This window comes from Mustelus asterias, chromosome 19 (genome assembly GCF_964213995.1).
Source record: "Mustelus asterias chromosome 19, sMusAst1.hap1.1, whole genome shotgun sequence".
NCBI lineage: Eukaryota > Metazoa > Chordata > Chondrichthyes > Carcharhiniformes > Triakidae > Mustelus > Mustelus asterias.
Genome location: NC_135819.1, coordinates 59,578,769 through 59,600,962, shown reverse-complemented (window position 1 = coordinate 59,600,962; position 22,194 = coordinate 59,578,769). Strand labels below are relative to the sequence as shown.

At 37.7% G+C, this 22,194-nt stretch overlaps 1 protein-coding gene across 5 annotated transcripts in view; it reads left to right on the top strand.

The window, feature by feature from the left end:
- The window catches only part of slc26a5 (solute carrier family 26 member 5), a 70,066-nt gene extending 48,201 nt beyond the window's left edge, over window positions 1-21,865 (top strand). For 3 of the 5 annotated variants that reach the window (XM_078235628.1, XM_078235626.1, XM_078235630.1), the window contains 8 exons: window positions 1,307-1,402; window positions 6,001-6,107; window positions 10,367-10,436; window positions 10,564-10,656; window positions 10,778-10,891; window positions 12,122-12,349; window positions 17,861-17,915; window positions 18,801-21,865. In XM_078235628.1, the coding sequence (XP_078091754.1) occupies window positions 1,307-1,402; window positions 6,001-6,107; window positions 10,367-10,436; window positions 10,564-10,656; window positions 10,778-10,891; window positions 12,122-12,349; window positions 17,861-17,915; window positions 18,801-18,952 (915 nt within the window). In that variant the 3' untranslated portion in view covers window positions 18,953-21,865. The remainder of the gene's footprint in view (window positions 1-1,306; window positions 1,403-6,000; window positions 6,108-10,366; window positions 10,437-10,563; window positions 10,657-10,777; window positions 10,892-12,121; window positions 12,350-17,860; window positions 17,916-18,800) is intronic. The other 2 variants (XM_078235629.1, XM_078235627.1) reach the window with 1 other exon arrangement.
- The last annotated feature ends 329 nt before the right edge of the window (window positions 21,866-22,194 follow it).

The following is a 22,194-nucleotide window of genomic DNA, read 5'->3' as shown; positions in this document are numbered from 1 at the left end:
CAGATCATCTATATAAATGGTAAACAGTTGCGGCCCGAGTACCGATCCCTGCGGCACGCCACTAGTTACCTTCCTCCAACCGGAAAAACACCCATTTATTCCAACTCTTTGCTTCCTGTCGGATAGCCAGTCCCCAATCCACTTTAACACACTACCCCCAACTCCGTGTGCCCTAATCTTCTTCAGCAGCCTTTTATGGGGCACCTTATCAAACGCCTTTTGGAAATCCAAAAACACCGCATCCACCGGTTCTCCTCCATCAACCGCCTTAGTCACATCTTCATAAAAATCCAACATGTTCGTCAAGCACGACTTTCCCCTCATGAATCCATGCTGCATCTGATTGACCGAACCATTTCTATCCAGATGCCCTGCTATCTCCTCCTTAATAATGGATTCCAGCATTTTCCCTACTACAGACGTTAAGCTGACCGGCCTATAGTTACCCGCCTTTTATCTCCTTTTTTTAAACAGCGGCGTAACATTAGCCGTTTTCCAATCAACCGGCACTACCCCAGAATGCAACGAGTTTTGATAAATAATCACTAACGCATCCACTATTACCTCTGACATTTCTTTCAATACCCTGGGATGCATTCCATCCGGACCCGGGGACTTGTCCACCTTCAGTCCCATTAGTCTACCCAGCACTGCCTCTCTGGTAACATTAATCGTATTAAGTATTTCTCCTGCTGCCAACCCTCTATCGTTAATATTTGGCAAACTATTTGTGTCCTCCACCGTGAAGACCGACACAAAAAACTTATTTAAAGACTCAGCCATATCCTCATTTCCCACTATTAACTCCTCCCTCTCGTCCTCCAAGGGTCCAACATTCACTCTAGCCACTCTATTCCTTTTTATATAAACAAAAATAGCAATTTTGTACCAAAGTCCGCAGCTTGTGAAGTTCAGTGGTAATCCATCATAAACACAAATGTACAATTAATAAAAACTTGAACAAGAAATAAATTGAACTTGGGGATAACGGTCCTAGAAACTTAATGGCTGTAAAATGTTTTGGTGCTGAGTGGGAGGGAACAAAAATATAAAATAACCAGAGCAACAACTTGCAATTATAGTGCTTTACATTTATGTAGTAAACATCCAAATGAGCTTCACATCCCCCATCATCAAACTAGAATTTAATATTGGGTTGTATAAGGAGATATTAGGACACAAAATTTTCAAAAAGTTAGTTTTTAAAGGAAGAGTGATAGAGAAGTAGAGTTTCTTGCTTAATGAAAAACCTGCATTGCTGCATTCTCAAACCTCTTGATTTCAAACTCAAAATACTTTCTTGTAGACTGCGTTAGCTGCAATTGTGATGGTGAACCTGAAAGGAATATTTAAGCAGTTCCAGGATATACCTTTTCTCTGGCGAATCAGCAAAATTGAACTCGTAAGTACTGCAAATGTGTAGAATCTATCGAAACTGTACTATATTAGTAGTTATTATTAGGGATATTATATTGGATTTTGTTGTAAGATGCCGAAAAATAGGCTTTGGCCTTTCCCCTGTTCTGCAGAACATGATCAATATTGTAAAGAGTAAAGACGATCGTGTAAAAGATTTACTAGGATGCTACCGGGACTTGATGGTTTGAGCTATAAGGAGAGGCTGGATAGACTGGGACTTTTTTCTTTGGAGCGTAGAAGACTGAGGGGTGATCTTGTAGAATATAAAAATAATGAGGGACATAGATCAGCTAGATAGTCAATATCTTTTCCCAAAGGTAGGAGAGTCTAAAACTATAGGGCATTGGTTTAAGGGGAGAGATACAAAAGTGTCCAGGGGGCAATTATTTTACACCGAGGGCGGTGAGTGTCTGGAACAAGTTGCCAGAGGTAGTAGTAGAGGCAGGTACAATTTTGTCTTTTAAAAAGCAATTAGACAGTTACATGAGTAAGATGTGTATAGAGGGATATGAGCCAAATGCGGGCAATTGGGATTAGCCTAGGTGTTTAAAAAAAGGGCGGCATGGACAAGTTGGGCCAAAGGGCCTGTTTCCATGCTGTAAGCCTCTATGACTCTAAATTAAGAAGCAGTGATTAAATTGCCTGGTTTAGTGGTGAACAGCACCAATGAATTACGATGAAATTTCATTTCATCTTTTGCAAATAGTTTTCTAAATGTATTTAGCCTGTGAATAGATGCAAACTAACTGTCCATAAACTCCCAAACTCAAATGGTGTAGAGACAGTACTCCAACACCAGAATTTTTATGGCATCTTATAGCAACATCTGCCAATCTTGCTTGTTTTGTCATCAGTTTAGTGTTGTGCCCTGAAGTTCACATTTGTGACAAGTTCACTGACTTTGTTCTACCTAGTTACTTGTGGTGAAGGACAATTGTAAATTATATACAGTCATCTGTAAATCCTATTTCTTTGAAGTTGATGATTGGTGCCCAATTGGTAGGAAAGAAAGGGTGAGAATATATTGTCTAATTAATTTTCTTGGGATCGGGTTACTTGTTGAAATATATAAATGATATCACCTATGGACCCATATTGCAATCCAACCAAAGTCAACTCGATCTTATCTTGAAAAAAAATTGCAGTACATTTTTACTATTTCCTTGGGATGTACTGTAGCTTATTTTTTTTAATCAGAGAAAAGATGCAGCATCATTGCAGTTAAATGTTTGTAGGATTCTGCAAGATCGTGAAACAGTTGTGGTCAACTATAACGCACAAGTTTGAGGCGTTTTCCATTTGGGTATCCATTCTGTGCTGTGCACTATGTGCTTGAAAAATGCTGATTCAAGCATAATAACGAGGTTAAACATTATGCTTTAATTTAGTTTTAAAAAGATTTTTCTTATTTGTAAAAAGGACAATGATTTCAGAGACCCCGTGTATTCTGCCTTGATTCCAAGCTACTGCAATGCTGCTCTGTTTCAACTGGTTTCCTTCCTCAGTCCTTCACAATGGTCTTCACTTTGCCTGTAGTTTCATTGTTGATTTTAGTTGAATTAATTTAGATGTTTAAAAACTGCACGCATATAGCAAATGGTACAATGGATGTTGCGAAGTTGGATAAAGTAATTATAGATTGATGTTTGTAAAATGCTAGGGAGAAAACATTGCATGGTCCCTTTAAAAGGTGGTGCCTTTTCTCTGCTTAGAGAAAATGCAAGTACATAAGGAACCCCAAACTGAAAAATTCGTATCGAAAGGCCAAGCAGCTGTTTTTACCAAAACAACAGGCTTTTGAATTTAGCCAATCAATTTGAATCAGGCACTTAGACACCAAGAACCTATTAAATTTAAATCTGATGGTTTTGACAACCTCGGACCAATCCTATTGTGGGAAAAATTGATATGTCATCACAGGTATAAAAGAAGGGGGCAGTGGGACAGAAAGAGAGCAACTGCACCCAGCCAGAGATAACAGCTCGCAATTCTCAATTCTTGAGAGAGAGAATCGCTGGCTCTCATAGCTTCATCTATGTCTTGGAGAAAGTACCATTTACATAGCAAAGGTACCAAATAGGAAAGAAGTTCTCAACAGAGAAAGCCCAGAATATTCCGGAAGAGACAAAACCCGGCTACAATTTAGAGAGTGACTACATTCTATTTTTATTAATGAGTGGGAATTGTATTTATTGGTACAGCATACCATTAAAATCTTGTTTTATTCAGGAATAGTTAATCGTTAGAAGGGATTTATTCAATTTGTTAATAGTTTATTTAATTTATTCACTGTTAGATTAAAAAATTGTGTTTTTAGAGTAACTGTCAGGAATTTATTTTGTATTTAACCATTGGAAGTTGTTGAAGCGCAGGTCACACCACTTCACACTTTTTTACAGATTATAAGGCAAGGTGGTACTCTTTGGGTGTTTCGGTGTTGGGTCTCAGAGGGGCATCAACCTCCGCTTTATAATGTGGACATTTGAGATATTATGGTCTGTTTCAGAAACTGGGTGTTTTGTCTTGCACCATTGACCAACCGAAACTTTACTGTTGAAGTGCCCATTTAATCAAGACATCAATAACCAAATAAATTTTTTCCTGCTTTTTTTAAATGTGCTCTCATGTTAATGTGTATATTTCATTATTCCATGAGTTGTTGATCACATTTTACAGTTAGAATGAGATCATTCAATCCATTCTGCCTGGGTTAGCTCTTTGAAGGAACAATACAATTAGTCACACTCCTTTGCTCTTTCCCCATAGCCCTGCAGATGTTTACCTCCTGAAATACATTCTCTTTGGATAGGTACTATTGGATCTACTTTATCACCATTTCAGGTGATGCTTTCCAGATAATCTTAATTTGCTGCAGAAAAACATTTCTTCTCACTCCATTTTGTTTTACCAATTGATCCTCTTGTCATCAGAAACAGCTCAACCCTATCTTCTCTCATCAATACCTTTTATTGAACAGCTTCATTAAATCTTTCCTTGCCCTTTTTGCTCTCAGGAGAACGATCCAAAGTTTTCTAATCTTTCCGCATAACTGAGATCCTTCATCCCTGGTAACAATCTTTTCCTTCCTAACGTTAGCCCATAATTGAATATAGTAATCCTCCTGAAGCCTAATCAATAATTTTGAAAAGTTTACCATTACTTTCTTGTTCTTGTACTCTAATACCTCTGTTTATAAAGGCACAGGTACTATATGATTGTTATTTAAAAAGTCCTGCCTTCCATCTTGGATGTGCTCCTGAAAATGTCAAAAATGAGGCTACTTTTTTTAAATGGATGGAAGTCACATAAGGACAACATTGTGGTTGGATGAAATAAATCAAATCTGTACAATGATCTGATACAAACAAGAAAGTTGCTTGTCAGTTAACAAGTGCATTGTTACCTTGGCATCTAAATTGAAATTCCTATGTTTTGATTACTTCTATATCAACCAGTGACTGAAGAATCAGTTATCAGGTGCAGGAGTTGAAAAATTCTGGAGAACCGCTCACTTTCAATGTCTTGATTGATGTATGACTGGGAATAGCAGTAGTTTTTTTGTTATTGATAAAGGATTTGCTGTGCTATAGTGTACTGAAATGGCATAAGAGAAGAACGATGGATTAAATCCAAGATGCTATTAATAGCTAAAGTTCAAGGGGATGGTTTACTATCTTAAAGCAATTCACTTTGGCAGTTGCTATCTGCACTCGGTGAAACTATGCAATATATTGCCAAAGTCCCTGGAGTTCTGTGACCTTTCAATACCAAGTTCAGCGGCAAACCTAAGAGGATTTATGGCAGGTTGTTATCAAATCAGCACAAAATTATTGCATTGAGAACATAGGATTGCAAGAAATTGAAATAGGAGTAGGCCATTCAGCCCATTGAACCTGTTCTGCCATTCACCATTCACGGCTGATCTGATTTTGGGCTCCATATCAATCAAAAAATGTAATCAATTGGTTGATGTGCAGTGGAGTATTATGTTTTGAATCAAACTGCATGTAAATAAAATTTGTGGCATGACATTTTGGTGTTTCTTTACAAGTGTTTTCACTCTATAATACTAGGGTAGAACCTTTTCAAAACATTTTCTATAAAGAGTAATAGGTTTATAGATCTTGTGTACAGGTAAGTATATTTTGTATAACTTAATGTACATTTTTTTAAAAAAGCCTAAATGTTCTATCATTCCAGTTTAGATAACTCTTGTAGGTGATTTTTAAAATGTAATTCTGGCATGTTAGTTTTATTGTTTCCAGTTTAATAAAGTAAGCTGACTATTGTGCTCAAGTGTTGACTGCAAACAGGTGTCTGAAAACAGCCACTTTTCCCTCCTTGCAAGAAAATGCCCAGCTATGGTGTACAACTCCAGCCCACAACTTTATGTTGGCTTTCAGGTCCCATTGTGTACCCAAACCCATGTACACAATGTGACCTGAAAGCCAAACACACTGAAGGAGATGTACACCATAGCTGGTGCAGTACATTGATGCACCAACATATCTTGCCCTCGCTTATTTCATTTTTTAGCATACAAATTATTGTATTATTTAATACTTTTTTTTTCTGATTCAGGTAATGTGGATTGTAGCATTTATAGCCACTTTTCTTTTGGGATTGGACTATGGACTCATGGTCTCAGTGGCATTTGCCATTATTACAGTTGTTTACCGAACACAAAGGTTAGATACAACAATTTTATCTTGGCTTGATGAGTTTTTCACTTTTGAAATTTGTAATTTAGTACTGCACTCTTTTGAAGTTTCATTTTTGGTGGCACGCATGATCAGTTAGTTAGAACCTAGTCTTGATTTACTCATTGAACTATATAAGCAGTAGACATATTGCTATAATTATGCCATCATATTATCTCCATTGTTGGCTGGAATATCCATCAAGAAGTATGTTGTGAACATAAAATGTTGGATAGGAAAAGATCAGGTGGACCATTAAAAGCCTGTCATGTATTGTGATTCCTTATCACATCAAATGACTCCCGATCTGGTGCCATGTAGTCTGACAAAACCTATGACTAATTGGAGTGAACAGGTCCAGGAGCATTCCTCCCTTGTATCTGTGGGCTATCACCTAGTTCAGGATGCCATGTTGAAGTCTACCTTTAGTTAGAAGTGATATCCACTCCAGCCAGGACCTGCTTCAGTTTTCTTGAAGGTGTGCAGTGAATTGGCACTCGCCTCACAAACCAACTAGCTGTTCTACAAGTGCACTATTTTATGGGAAACTGTTAACTGCCCAATACCTAACTTGTTTGTTTAACTTGACCCCTGATCCTCCCCCAAACTATCCCAAATTCCAGTGTGTACATAATTCTGAAGAAGAGTTAAATTGGACTCAAAACAGCTTTGTTTCACTCCATGTATGCTGCCAGACCTGCTGAGTTTTTTCCAGCACATTGTTTTTATTTCAGATCTTCTCCAGCATTTGCTATATTTTGCTTTTATTTCAATTTGCTCATTATTTTGTATAGCTCAATCAAACCATAACTGGATCTACTGTTCTGTGAAGCATATGCACCCAGCTCCTTAATCCTCTCTGGGCAGCCATAGTGTTTCAACTTTGAATCATGTTTGTGGATAAAGCCTAATCAGGCCTGGTATAAAGACAAAATAGTGCGTTTTGTTCTGTAAAAGGATAATCTTGTGAATCCAGCCTAGCTGTTTCGGCTGAACATTCTCTGCAGTAATTATGAACCTTTTATGGGCTGCAATATGAAAACCTTTCACCATAAATCTGTTCTTTTAATAGTTTAAACATGCTTGGCACTGGTCCTGTCTGCATGCATAACACTTCACTTACCATTTAAATAAATCTCTCCTACAACACGTCAGGATCTGCTTGCAGTTTAGTCTCCTCCATTAACCTGACGAATCTTTATCTCCAAATTTACAGATCATTTCTCCAACGTCTTCATCTAAATCACTAATATAGAAAGTAAAGGCCCTAACACCAGCCCTTGTGCACCCCCCTCCCCCATGGGTCATTCGCAAGATCATCCATTTCTTAAGTTAGGTGGTACTCTAGTTGTCAATGCCTTAGCAATTATTTTAAGGTTTCTGAACGTCAATTATATTGTTAAACTTTGGTAATGTCAATTAAATTGTTAAGGAAATAAGTGATGGATATTTGAACATAAATAGGGGATAGCTGGGACACTGGGTGAGAGTGAGGAGTGTTGACACTGGACAAAGTCAATAAACACTAAGCGAGGAAAGGTTCTGTATCTTAGTTCCTGTTCACAGCATAAGTTGAGAACTGTTGTAATGTTCAAAAGTTCTGAATTGAAAAGGTCAGGTGGTCCATTAAAAGCCTGTCATGTATGGTTGTGATACCTTAGTTAAAAAAAATACATTCAACAAAGTAAATTGTCATTTTCAAGACAGCTGTTTTAATCATGAGAAAATTGAACTTTAGACAACAATAATTGGCTTGGGTTGTTAACAGTTCCCTCTCCTTGGATACAGTCCAGCTCCCCTTCAAATCATAGTAGAATCATAGAATCCCTACAGTGCAGAAGGAGGCCATTTGGCATCGAGTATATACCTATCTTCTAACAGAGTATCTTGCCCAGACCCTATCCACGCATAGAGACTTATAAAATTCTAACAGGACTAGATGGGATAGGTGCGGGAAGAATGTTCCCGATGGTTGGGGTGTCCAGAACCAGGGGCCACAGTCTGAGGATACAGAGTAGACCATTAAGGACTCAGATGAGGAGACATTTCTTCACCCAAAGAGTAGTGAGCCTGTGAAATTCATTACCACAGGAAGTAGCTGATGCCAAAACATAGCATTTGGGGCAAACGGGATCAAAGGTTATGGGGGAAAAATCTGGATTGGGCTATTGAGTTGGACGATCAGCCGTGATCGTGATGAATGGCGGAGCAGGCTCAAAGGGTCAAATAGCCTCCTCCTGCTATCTTCTATGTTTCTATTTACCCTGCTAATTCCCATGACCTACACATCTTGGCACTCTAAGGGCAATTTAGCATGGCCAATCAATCTAACCTGCACATCTTTGGATTGTGGGAGGAAACTGGGGCACCTGGATGAAATGCATGCAAAATGGGGAGAACATGCAAATTCCATACAAGTCACCCAAGGCTGGAATCGCACCCAGGTCCCTGGTGCTGTGAGGTAACAGTGCTTGTCACTGCTGCCCATCTTACCCCTTCCTCAAGGATGTGTTGGCATAGTAGCACTGTCACTGGACTGGTAATCCAGAGACCCAGGGTAATTCTCGGGGCCCAGGTCCAAATTCCACCACAACAGATGGTGAAGTTTGAAATCAATAAAAATATGGAATTAAAATCGCATAACCAGGAAACCGTTGCCGATTGTCGTAAAAACCCATCTGGTTAACTAATTCCCTTTAGAGAAGGGTATCTACCACCCTTACCCAGTCTGGCGTACATGTGACTCCAGACACAGCGTGGTTGACTCTGAAATAGCCTAGCGATTAGGGATGGGCAACAAGTGTTGGTTGAGCCAGTGATGCCCACGTTCCTTGAACAAATAATAAAACGCCCTTGAGCCCCTCTGCCTCTGTAAATGACCTCTCCATCTCTAACCTCCATTTCCTCTCCTAGATTTTTGGATGTGTTGTTGTTTCCATAGTTCAACCATCAAATCATATTTCCACCAAAAATCCTTTCATCAAAGTTACAATTACGTCTGCTGTGACAGTGGTAAAACTATTCCTCCTTGATCTCTGCTTTTGATACGTTGATCACGTCACCCTCACTGCCTGTCCTCCATTTGTCCAGTTGGGATTATCCTTGCTTAATTTCATTCTTGCTATCCAGTTATAACCAGTGAATCGCATACATTGTCCTCTTTTCCCACTTCCTGCTGCATTACCACTTGAGTTCTCCAAAGGAGAACTTAGCCCCTTTCTTTTTTTGATCTACGTATTGCCCCTCCTACAAATGACACAAACATGTCAGATTCTGCACATGTGTTGACAACAGCACAGCTCTATCTCAGTACCACCCTCCTGGCGCATTCAGTGCTCCTCATTTGATTTGCACCCACAATGGGATGCCGATGGGATGAGCAGACATTACTTCAAATTTGGTAAGATTAGTAAAATTCATTGCCTTTGACCCCTGCCACAAACTGTTCCCTCGCAACCAATTCCATCTCTTTTCCCCAGGCCACCTGTCTGAGTTTGAGCTGAACAGTTTGCAATCTTGGTGTTCTCTTTGACTGAGTTGGTCTCCTGACCCTTTCCATCACCACAACCATAAGCTTCCACCTCCAGCATCACCCATCTCAGACTATCTACTGCTGACGCTCTCAACTATGGCTTTGTTGCCCTAGATACTGCTATTCCAATGCCCTGATGGCTATTTTCCCACCTTGCAATCTACTTAAATTTGAGCTCCTCCAAAACCTGTAATTCAACTTGTTCTGTCCAACTTGACCTCTCCCCATGCTCGATGATCTACATTGGCTCCTTATTTGGCAATGCTGCAGCTTTAAAATCATCATCATTGTTTTCAAGTTCTCCCACAGCCTTGCCCCATGCTATCTTTGTAACCTCTGCCAACTCTACAACCCTTCAAAATAGAATCATAGAAATTTACAACGTTAAAGGAGGATACTCTCTCTGTTGTTTCTTCCATAAACCTCTCCATCTCTGTTCCTTTAAGATGCTCCTTAAAATCTACCTCTGACTAATTTTTTTGGTCACTTGTTCGCATGTCTCCTTACGTTACTCTTGTGAAGCACTTTGAGATTTTTAAAAACTAAGTTAAATGCAGTATATAAATTCAAATTGTTGTGACGACCGATCTTGTTCTTTGCATGTCTCTTGTTTGCAGGTTTTAGAAATTTAATTTTTGAACTATATTTTTTATTTGTAAATGATGATCCTGACCAAACCAGGTAACATAACAGTAAATCCAAATTCTTTTTGTAGTCCTAAATACAGAATTCTTGGTCAGATACCTAATACAGATATCTACTTGGACGTAGAGGCTTACGAGGAGGTGAGAATCTGGTGTCTCAATGGTAGTTTGCTTTTGGATGAATTGTAAAGTAGATTTGAGTTACGAATTTGCTTAGCCAGCAGCTGTTTCGTGGCCACTAATGTGTCTGAAAATGTTTATATTCTAGGTACAGGAGATCACTGGAATAAAGATATTCCAATCAAATGCCCCTATTTACTTTGCAAACATTGATATGTATGTGAGTGCTTTGCATACAAAGGTGAGCTATGAGAGGTTTGCAATCAAGTCTTTCTGAAAATCATCAGTGAGTAACGTTCAATATTTTGAAAGTGATTAATATCTTTAAAAACTCTTCAACTATTTCTTCTGCTCACTTTCAGACTGAAATCAATCCAGTTGCAGTATTATCAGCAAAGAGAAAGCTTGAAAGAAAAAAGAAAGCAGCTCAGTTGACAGAAGGAAGGGAAAAGAAAACTATCCTGAAATTGGTAAATGCAAGTATGACAGTATGTCTTCTATTTCAAGTATTCAGCTTTGGTAGGACACTCTGTTTGCATTGCTAAACTGTAATTTTGATTGGAAGTTTGCACAACATCCTGGGGCCTTGTGTCAATTATGTGCTCCAACAAGTGCATTTAGTGTGCTTCTCTATTAATTGGGCAATAATGCCCAACAATTACATGTATGATCATGGAGATCATGCTAATGTATATACTCATGATTATAATGTCATTGTAGTATGATGAGGACAGTCTAACTGGGAGAGAATTGTATGAGCAAGCTAGAAATTTAGTTAAGTCAAACATAAGTTTGTGTTTGAATGAAAGCCCCAGTAATCGAGGTTAGCAGATGTCTACAATACCAGCTTCTTTCATTATCCTATTACAGCATGTGCCTCTTTCTGAAATTAATCTAATAACTGGCTCCAATAAACATTTCAGGAAATCAATTTTTAATTTATTAAAATCAGCAAAATGTTACAGATGCTGGAATCTGAAACAAACTGAATGCTAGAAAAACTCAGCAGGTCTGGCAACATGTATAAGGAGAGAGAACATACATTTTTGTCTCGATGCTTTCCCCCACCCCACATCTGGTCAACTATCTCTTGTTCTTAAGATTTGTTACAATCTCTTCCAGCTATAATGTAATACCAAACAGATTTTATCTTTCTCTCAGGTCTGCTAAAGAGTCAAATAGACTGTTAATTCTGTTCTGTCCCCTTACTGAGTTTATCCAGCATTCTGTTTGTTCCAATTATTACCTTGCTCAGGAAAGAAATGCTTCAGGGACATGAACCCTCTTGAACTTCTGTCCTTGTGTAAACACAGTAATTTAAATATAAAGTTTTGCATTTACATTCATCTTCCTTATAAACACCGTGCCCATCTCGCTAAGGATCCACTTGTCAAAACATCTTTCAGACTGAAGACCCCTGGACCATGAAGTTGTGTCTCCTGGCTCTTTCCTTTAACCCAAGGGATTAAACCATTGCTCTCCTTCATACTGGCTGTGTGGTTGGATGACCACCTTATTCCAGTATTCTTGTTATTTGCAATTCTTTTCTTAATGGATATTCATCCAACTTTTAAAAAATAAAATTACTTTTGTTGAGCCTTTTCTGCATTGCAAGCATTTCCTCCCAGTGTAGGCTGATACAGTGCTGTCAATGGACCCTTTGTATATTAGGTTACTTTCAAGATCTTTCTTTGCTTGCCCTACAGATAAAAAATGCAAAAGGGACTGCAAGGCATGAGGTTGTGTCTGAAGAAGTTCCAAACGAAGATATTCAGAATGGTGTTTCGAGCATTCCAGAGACGACGGAACCTGAAGAGAACAATGATGAAGAACTAACCGTCTTTATCAAGTCAGCAGCTGACACACATTCTTTAATTCTGGATTTCAGCCCAGTCAATTTTGTAGACTCTGTTGGAGCAAAAGTGCTTAAACTGGTAAGCGTTATTTTTTTATTGGGATTTGTACTAATGTTCATTGACTTTGAATTTTTAAATTTATACTGAATCTGATATTCCCCAGTGCTGGATGTCACAACATACATTGCGTTGATTAAATCATCAACAATAATAATTGATCCACATTGTCTTTGATCAGTATTCAAAACTGTCATATTTTCCAAGCATTGAAATAATGCGTTGATAACCTCAAATTAATAACAGGTGAAAATGAGTTCCAGAGACATATTAGACTCGAAATTTCAATCTCCTCGGATTCTGCCAGACCTGTTGAAATTTTTCAGCACATTCTGTTTTTATTATTAAAAATGTCTCGTCTCTGCTTACAATATATGGGACCTATGCATGTAAAGCATAAAGGAAATCCTAATATACATACCTTCTGTAATGCATATTTTCTTTGAATTTTCTACAGCGTTGCTTTTTAAGACTGAGGAAATTATTTCTTGCTATTGTTTCTATGTTCCTCTATGGATACTAGAAAATTTGTTGCAAATTGTGACAGATTTTCCAGCTCTTGCAAAAGTCTGTATCAAATTCTATGGTATCTATATCTATCTATTTTACATCACCCCACAGTGTGCAATGCATAAAATCCCTTCTGAATGTGGCTTTTGCTGCTCCAGTGAAGATCACAAATTGGCCAAGGATTCGACATTGCATACTGGTTTTTGTAGCTCAGTACTGAAGCTACCCTAGTATCAGTAAGATGGAGCCTATTCCAAATATTGCAGATGCTGAAAATGAAAGCTGGAAATATTCACCTCATTACAACATTTATGAAAAAATCAGAAGTTGATGTTTCGGGTCTTAGACATTCTTTAAGATGTTACAGATAAACAATATTTAAACATCTTTGGTGTAGGGATTTCTGTTGTATTGTACTGTGCAATTTGCCCAAATTCGGCCAAATCTAAAGTGCAAATGACAGAGTTTCTGCAGTCTTTTTTACACTGGTTTAAAAATATACTAGAAGCTAGCCCTATCCACAAAACTAGCCAGGCCTCAGATAGCATGAATTATCTTGTAAGTTTCTGCTAAATGTGCCTGTTTGTGGGCCTTCAAGGAGGTTCTTAAAATTGAGCTTTTTTGTGGTGCAAGTACATTAACCAGGTTGTTTTTAAAGCTTCTGAAATGATTTTATAAACTCATTAAAACTGTTGACTCTGCATCAATGTAACTATTAGATGATTCTGTATAGTCCTTTTTAAGTCAATTTCAGTTTATTTAAATTTGGGTTAATTGCAGTTGATGCTGGACTGGACACACTGAAATGGTTTTCCTACTGCAGTTTGTACAAAGTTGTTAATGATCACTAATGTAAAAATAACACTTTAAAAAAAAAATTCACATCAAAAGATAGATGGCCAATGCAGTAATGCACCTAGCCAATAACTTCTTAAAATGTTGGTATTGTTCTTTTGTAGACAGACCTGGTGCCAATTTGTGCATAGCTGTCTTTCGCAAAGAAGTGGGAAGCAAAGAAAGTGATGACCTGTGATCAGGTGGAAGGCCATAGATTAAATGACAGAATTAACGATGATGCAATTGTTTAGTGCCTTTCCTAACTTACTTTGCAAGTACTTTTGAAATTTACACTCTGCTATAATGTATTAAATGCAGCTGCCAGTTCACGACTGCAACTTCCATCAAAAATCACTCAAATAAATAACCAGATCATCATCTGTTTTTGGTATTGGTTGCAGGATAAGTGTTGGCCAGAACACAAGGAGAAAATCCCTTTCTCTTCGAATAACTCAACAGAAATTTTTGCATCCACCTGAGAGCGTGGGCTTTGTTTAATGCCTTACTGAAAGTCAACACCTCTGACGATGTAGTGCTTCCTCTACTCTGCTAGGTTATGTGCTTGAATCACTGCCTTAAGATTTGAACCCACAACGTTCTGACTCGGGTATAAGAATGCTACCACTGAGTAATGGCTGATACTAATAAAGGCAATAGAGAGACCAACTAGCTGAAACACTTTACAACTCTCTGGTCTTAATGTTGACAGTTAACCTGCAAGCTGCACATTTCAGACCTTAATCACAGCTCCTAATTTTACATGGACAGTGAGTGCAGGTAACTATACTCCAAGAATAGGATAACATTGTGGTGCTTGGCTTCAGGATACCTTATTGGTCCATAGCAGGTGGGGTGGTTTGTACACCTGGTGTTTACCTAACTTTTACCCACCAAACACTGGAGCTTTCTCTGTTTTGCCTTGCATGCTTGCCTTTCCCTGCAGTTCTGTTGTTCTTCGCACATCCTCTGATGCAGGGTCAGCAACATGAAACATTAATTCTGTTTCTCTTTCTACTTGTTTATTTCTCACGCCCTCTGGATCTCCGTCTTTTTTGTTTCCCTAATTTCTAATACTGTCTTGTTTTGCACCAGCAACACGTTTATCATTTTAAATATCTCCCTCTCCTCCACCACCTCCACTTAATCTCAGAATTTTTTCTCCTTGCAAGCTGTTCATCTATAACATCTTCGGCTTCTGGGTCTGACAAAAAAGCCACTGACCTGAAAAGTTAATTCTTGCCATTGCTTTTCACAGTTGCTGCCTGACCTGTGTCTTCTGTTTTTATTTCAGATTTCCACTATTTTGCTGTTTGTTTGTTGAGGCATAAATGTTACTTGGCACTTGAGAATTTCCTGCTCTTCAATAGCATAGTGGGATCTATTTTTCCAACAGAACAGACGAACAAGAGCTTGGTTTAATCTGAAAGGTAGCATCTCGTTGCAGCACTCTGCAATGCAGTATCAGCCAAGTCAATATTCAAATACAAGTTTTAGCAAGAATAATATCTTGCAGAAGAAATAAGAATAGCTTGAAAATGAGTTATGAGGAGGGAAGACTGAGGTTATTAAATTGATCAGAAGAAAATGGGGGAAAAAGTAATGTTAAAATGAACAAATTCCAGTGCAAATATCCTAATGCTCAATCTGGGAAATAAATTGGGGGAATTGAAAGCAATTTTGTCGTAGCAACCTATTGCTTTAACAGAGACTTGACTGAAACTGGGCAGGAGTAGAAAATTAATTAAGTTACAACTTGGAAATAGAAACAAAATACTGTGGATGCTGGAAATACTAAACAAAAACTGAAAAATGCTGGAAAAACTCGGACGGTGTGGCAACATCTGTGAAAAGAGGAACAGAATTAACATTTCATGTCTGATATGATTCATCTGAAGGCGTTAACTCTGTTTCTTTCTCCACAGATTCTGTCAAACTTGTTGAGTTTTTCTGGCACTTTCTGTTTACATTTCAAGTTGCAATTTGTCTAGATGAACGCAGTTACAACAATTTTCAAGAAACTTCTCTCCAGAAGACAGTTGGTTTGATCTGCCCATATCACAAATTTCAGTATGCACCGCTGGCTGCAATGTGTATGACCCACAGGATACACTGCAACTCGCTGATTAGTTTACCAATATCTCCTTCACTTGTGATTTCTCATTCTCCTCATTACCAGTGGTAATGCTGTGGGAACACCATCATCTCCCAAGTGCCTTACCAAATTGCATCTTATCCTGACTTAGGCTAATTTAATAATTGAAAGCTCGATCACCAAAATTACTGCAGTGATTTGAAATGAAAGCCAACACCACTTTTTGGCAATGAGATGTAGGAAACCAGTGCAGACTTGCCAGTGTAGTGCACATCCCAAGAACAGAAGAATTTGTTGAGCTAAAGGTGGACGTGTTGTTGGGTACATGCAATGGGATGCAAGGGCAGAAAAGGTTGCAGCTAAATAATGCAGAAATTATATTTCCGGGATCTGTTGAACGTGGACGTTGGAAGAAGTGGCCAATGTAATGTCCCTTTTCAAAAAGAGAGACAGGGTTCAATGGATTAAGGGAAGTTTTGGAATCTAATTGAATTGCTGAATATATAGTAATGAAATTGTTGAATGCCTAGGTGAAGAAAAAGCAATCATAAGCAGTTAACGTGGAATTTGAATAAATATGCAGAAGACTGAAATTTTTGAGGAGGTAGATGAGCTTTACATGATGCCATGTAGGAAACTTGGGGAAGAGGAATTGAGTTGAGAGTAGTGAATTAAACAAATTGAAGTGGATATCCCTGTCCCATGTGCTACTCGAATGAATTTGTACGCAATGTTAAGATGGAATATTGGGCTTTGTGAACTAAAATATAAAATTGAATTGTAATGAAGAATCTACTTTTTTTTTAAAAAGTAAGTCCACAGTATGTGTAGCTGCAGTTTTGGCTCCCACTGAGGATAGGATGTCAAAGCGAGGGGGACAGTACAGATGCACTAAAATATTGCCTAGTGTGAAGGAATGTGAAATGTGTTCAAAATCTTGAAGGATTTTATTAGAGTGCAGCAGATGAGAGACTGGGAGGCAGTGGCGTAGTGGTATTGTTGCTAGGCAGTAATCAAGAGATCCAGGGTGATGCTCTGGGGACCGGGTTCGAATCCCACCATGACAGATGGTGAAATTTGAATTCAATTAAAATCTGGCGATGACTGTGGAACCATTGTCAATTGTCGTAAAAGTCCATCTGGCTCACTAATGTCCCTTAGGGAAGGAAATCTGCCGTCCTTACCTGGTCTGGCTTACATGTGACTCCAGTTCCACAGCAATGTGGTTGCCTCTTAAAATGCCGTTGTGGATGAGCAATAAATGCCCACATCCCATAAACGAATTTTAAAAAATTTGATGGATGAATTTTTATGTGGGGTTTGAAGGCTATGATTGCACTGTTGGCGTTGATGAGCACTTTAGCATATATTGTTTGACGGAAAGGAGATATAGGAATATGGGGATTGTTATGTAGGTTTGGAGGACAAATACCAACACAAATCAAGCAGAAAGGCCTGGTTTTGTGCTGTAATTTGTAGAGTCATTGAGTTCTTTGTTCAGGTCAAGCAATGAGGCTAAAAACTCTCAATCTTCTGACGAAAAGCTAAGAGTGCTACCACTGAGCAAAGCTTAACATACTGTAAAGTGGATGTACTTGAGAAGCCAGTGGAGAAAGCTATAACCAATTTTATGGTTCATTGTTTTAGTTTACTCTTGTGCTTCTCAATTCCTTTACTTTTCAAGAACCTGAAAGATGCTACCCATCCGTTGTTGTACAGTCCAGAAATCTTTTTTTTTTGCAGTGTCTCAATCAGATGGCCCATTTATCATGAGGAAAACTTAATAGAGGTGGTTGCTTTACCAAAGGAAGCATCACAGCTGAACTGATTCTACACAACCGGAGTTTACTGGGCAGTTAGCAGAATCTTGCTCATTTTTAACTTGAGGGTGTTCCTCCTATTGTTGACCTGATTTAATTGAGCTAACTGCACAGACCAAGACTTAGACTTGAGATCTCTTGGTCTGTCAGAAATACTCCCACAAACCTTAACAAGCCACTGGAAGAGCCTAAACTTGAAGCTTTTTCAAATCCTGTTTGAAGATTTCGGATCCTGAAACTCATGCCTGTTTCATTTTTTTGTTACTTTTTCAGATAATGAAGAAATATGGAGAAATAGGAATTAATATTTTTATAGCTGGGGCCAATGGTAAGTGAAATCCTCTCTGTAAGACGTTGTTGGAATGTCACCTTGTGTAATACATTTGGTATTTGGCTTATGTAGCCATCAATCACCAGATTGTTACTTTAGCCTCAGCAATGTGCACGATCCCACCCTACTACATATGTATGCATAAGTTTCCTACATCTTACAGATATTTTTACTTTGGGACCATTCCCATTGAGAATTGGTTTGAAACTGATCATTTCACTTTAGGTTCAAATGTCTAGGAGAGGGAGGATTCCATCAGTCCGGGTTAACTTAAAAAAACGGCTGATCCTGAGGAGATGTAATGTTTCAGAAAATAGTCATCAACACCACTGGGGCCAATAATAGATGATGGTTTTGTTGCAACCACTTTTGGAAAGTATGAAGGCTTAACAAATATTACTATTTTCCCCTTACATTGAAAAATTCAAGCTAATTTCAAAAACATTTTATCAATGCAGTGAACATTTTATTACTTTATGCAGTATTGTTTATCTGTTGAGATTCTGATTTGTCAGTTTAGCATCCAAATACCTACATTTTATAAGAGACATATTATCAGTAACCATTCATTTTTTGTCCATTCCCCTCCAAAAATGTACTTTTCATCTCCAAGTTAATGTAGCAGCAAAATAGACTTATAGGATTAGGTTGTAAATTGGCTAATAGTTCTGTTCAACATTTATCTGTATTTATGAGAACAATGACTAATGTAATTGAGAACTGTTTCCCGGAGAATTACAGCGCCTGTTCAAGATTGTTACCCATGTCAAACAACTTCACGTTCTATCTACAAATTGTTGTCTTTTTATGTCTAGAACCCTCTAGAATCTCTACAATGTAAGACTTTATTAAAAATGTCAATGTATTTTGTTTCACTGGCAGAGTCCGTTGTGGCAAATCTGAATAGATTGGATTTTTTTGAGAAAACATTTACAAGAGATCTTCTGTTTCATTCTGTACACGATGCTGTTCTTCACTGTCAGAATTTAGCATCTTTTGGTGAAGGCTCTTCCACAGAAAGGCCCTCCTCTTGAACTGACTGTCTTGTTGAAATAAAATCATTACGTTGAGTCTTGAAGTAGGTCTTCTGGAAACGAGAAGAATTACCAGGAAAACATCACAGCTTTTTCAAGAATGATAGCTCTTTCAAGTATATTAAGTCAGAGGAAATTAACCCAGCAGAGACTTTGTGCCAGGTTAATGGATTTGAACTTCAGTGTTTGAGATGTGACAAACTTCTGTTGCACCCGGTAACTTTGAGTAATCAATTTTTCTGAACTGTTTTCTCAAGTTATTTTCACACATTTCTATGTACATGAACTCTGCATCTATGTTTGTGAAGTTTGTCTTACTGGAATTATTGCTTCTGTCTATTGTTGCTTTTTGTTTTTCTCATCAGTGCCTGAACTGTTGCTAGGTCTCTACCTTTGTTTGAGAAATGACTTCATAGAATCTGAGCTGAACAGATGAATAAACCCTGCCGTCCCATCCCTATCCATTTTGCTGTAGTGTGCTGAGAGTCAAGTAGAACCACCATTCTAACACTTGCACATATGTTACCAACGGAAGCTTTTACTTCCAGAAACATAGGCTGAACTTTTAAACTTTATATTGTTCTTCTATACATTTTAGAACATATTCATTAATCAAGTATCTCTGTATGACTGTGCTTTATTGACATCTTGGGTGAGAATCCACTTGGAAGTGGCATTTCCAGAGTTAGAACCCATAAATATCACTACCTTGCTGTTAAAACAAATAGACACATCTTTACCTCTTCAGTTTAATTCTCCCCCGTCACTCGATGTCACATACCACCAGAACCCACCTATACTTTGCCATGCCATGCACAAAATAGATTTGTATTCCCACTTTCTTTCCTGTATTCTCACACAGCCATTATCATTCTGTGAAAGAATTGATGTTAACTAGGAAAACTGGTAGTCTGCACAGCAATTCCCAAATATAATTACTGTTTTTGTAAAACGTTATAATATCCCATGGAATTGTGATAATGATAAAAATGAGGATTATTTACCCAAATTATATACTTTTTTTTTCATTTCAAGTTGTATTTTAAGCTGCCCTGTCATTCTGAGGTGACAAGCAGACATCTTGCTCTTATACTCCTGCCTATCTTGTTTCTCATTTAGGTGATGAAGAAAAGCACTTCCTAATTCCTCTTAGTTTGAAGCAATGAAATTAAATCCGCTTTTGAGGATTAGAAGATTGACTGACTTTTCCCCTTTTACCTCTAAGGGACACTGCAGCCAGTTGTAGTGCTATCCCAGCAAAGGTCACAACATGCATACCATGCAGAAACCGCAGGATCTTTCTGATCAATGTCGCTCTAACTCAGATATCAGGAAATTGCTATATAGAGCCTGCTTGGGTGCAGTAATACATTTGCTTTCATTGAAACAGTGTAAACAGAGTTGATGTTGCTCTGAATTTATTGGTCTTTTTTTAAACTGTGAAACCTCAGAATCTTTAATTGTGAAATTATTTTTCATCTCAGGATTTCAGAAATGACCAACAGTTTTTCTTTATTTTTGTAGATCACATTAATTTTTAGCACATTATTGGTATAATAGTTATTTCAAATGCAAATACAACTGGGATGTTTAGTTTGCACATTTTCAGCAGTGATGGTTAGATGATCCAAAAAAAAGTCTCTTGCTGGAGCTAAAACATCTTGAGCAAACTGTTTCACTATTTTTCTGTTGCTTCTGCTTGATTGCCACTTATTGCACTTACTGGGTAAAACATTTTCTTCTTGTATGCAATGTATATCAATCGTTACCAGAATAGTCTGAGAATTGGTGAGGCTTTTATTTGAGGACGAAAAATTGAATTGGATGAACTACCTTGATAATGTTTTGAAACTATTTTTGAAAACATTCTTCAGGACTTGTACTTATTTAAGTAAATATGTGTAGATGTCTCAAATTGAGAACTGTTAAAAACAGTATTTAATTATAACCATTGTAAGATTTGTGATTCTAGTTCAGTTGAGCAAGGATCCAGTGAGAGAGTAATAAGTTTAAAAATAATGATTTGATATTGAAACACAGTTTTCACCCAAAAAAAAGAAAGTAGTAACTTCTCAGGCAACCTTTCTAACAAGTGCAACTTGATTCCCTCGGAGACGGAATCCTCTGTATTGTCTTGATCCAATAATGCTTATTGTTTTTTTAAAAAAACATTTAAGTTTGTGTTTTTATACCTTTTTCAAATTGATTCATTGGCAGTAATGAGCAGATAACTGGTGTTTTTCCTAAGTTCCAGCAGACCGCAGTTTTGTTCTTTAACCTTGTTTATCTATCATTGTTAGTCAGTTTCCTTCAAAAGCAATCTTTCTCTGGAACAGTAATAAACTCCTTGATTCTTTTCTATTCAAATACCCTCGAACAAGCCAAAACCATCATGCATCTGATTTTGAGCAGGTTTAACAATCTTTGCAGTGGTGGTCTGATGCAATCGATGCATTCCTCAGTCTGCTTTCTAACACTAGTTAATCTGTGTAATCTTGTCTCAAATTTGGCCAGGTTAATTTATCCTTTATTTACAATTCTTGCTTTTAACTAAATTCTCATTTACAAAGTCTAATCTTAATCTGTCCTACAAGCAAAAATTAAAATCCACACAAGTCGAATAGCAGTTTGAGAGTTGGTGATTTCCTTTATCAATTATATTGACTCTCCATTTTAACAATCCTGGACCTGCATATTTGTCTTAATTTGCTCTGACATCTGGACACATTACAATACCCAAAACATCCTGACCATACAAGAGTATGACAAACTCTGTAACTGTATGTATATTGGTTATTGTACCATACAGATTCCTCATGAATGTATAATATAATTGCAAACTACATGTTTTGATATGCAATTTAATGTTTTTTGACTGGTATTTTTGTACTAAGTATAAAAGGTTAGTATTGCAAGCTGTGTGTCTGTGTAACTTTATTTCTGTTTTTATTTGATAAAAGTTAAGTTTATTTCTTATACTTTCTAATTCTGACTAGTTAAGGATTGCCAAAGGTAGCAACTCCTCAGGTTCTCCACACACGCATATTGGCTAACCTCTAATTTGCTTGTTTAATTAAGAGATCTAATTCCCTATTCCTCCAGACTGCTGAGAGGGTTTTAATGTATAGTGTTGTAGTGCCTCTAAATCCTCCTTTGAACAAGTGTTTAGGAAATTACCAAACTGAGTGGATAATGACAGCATTACTCAATCCAGCCTAAAACAATTAATAGATGCATTTCAG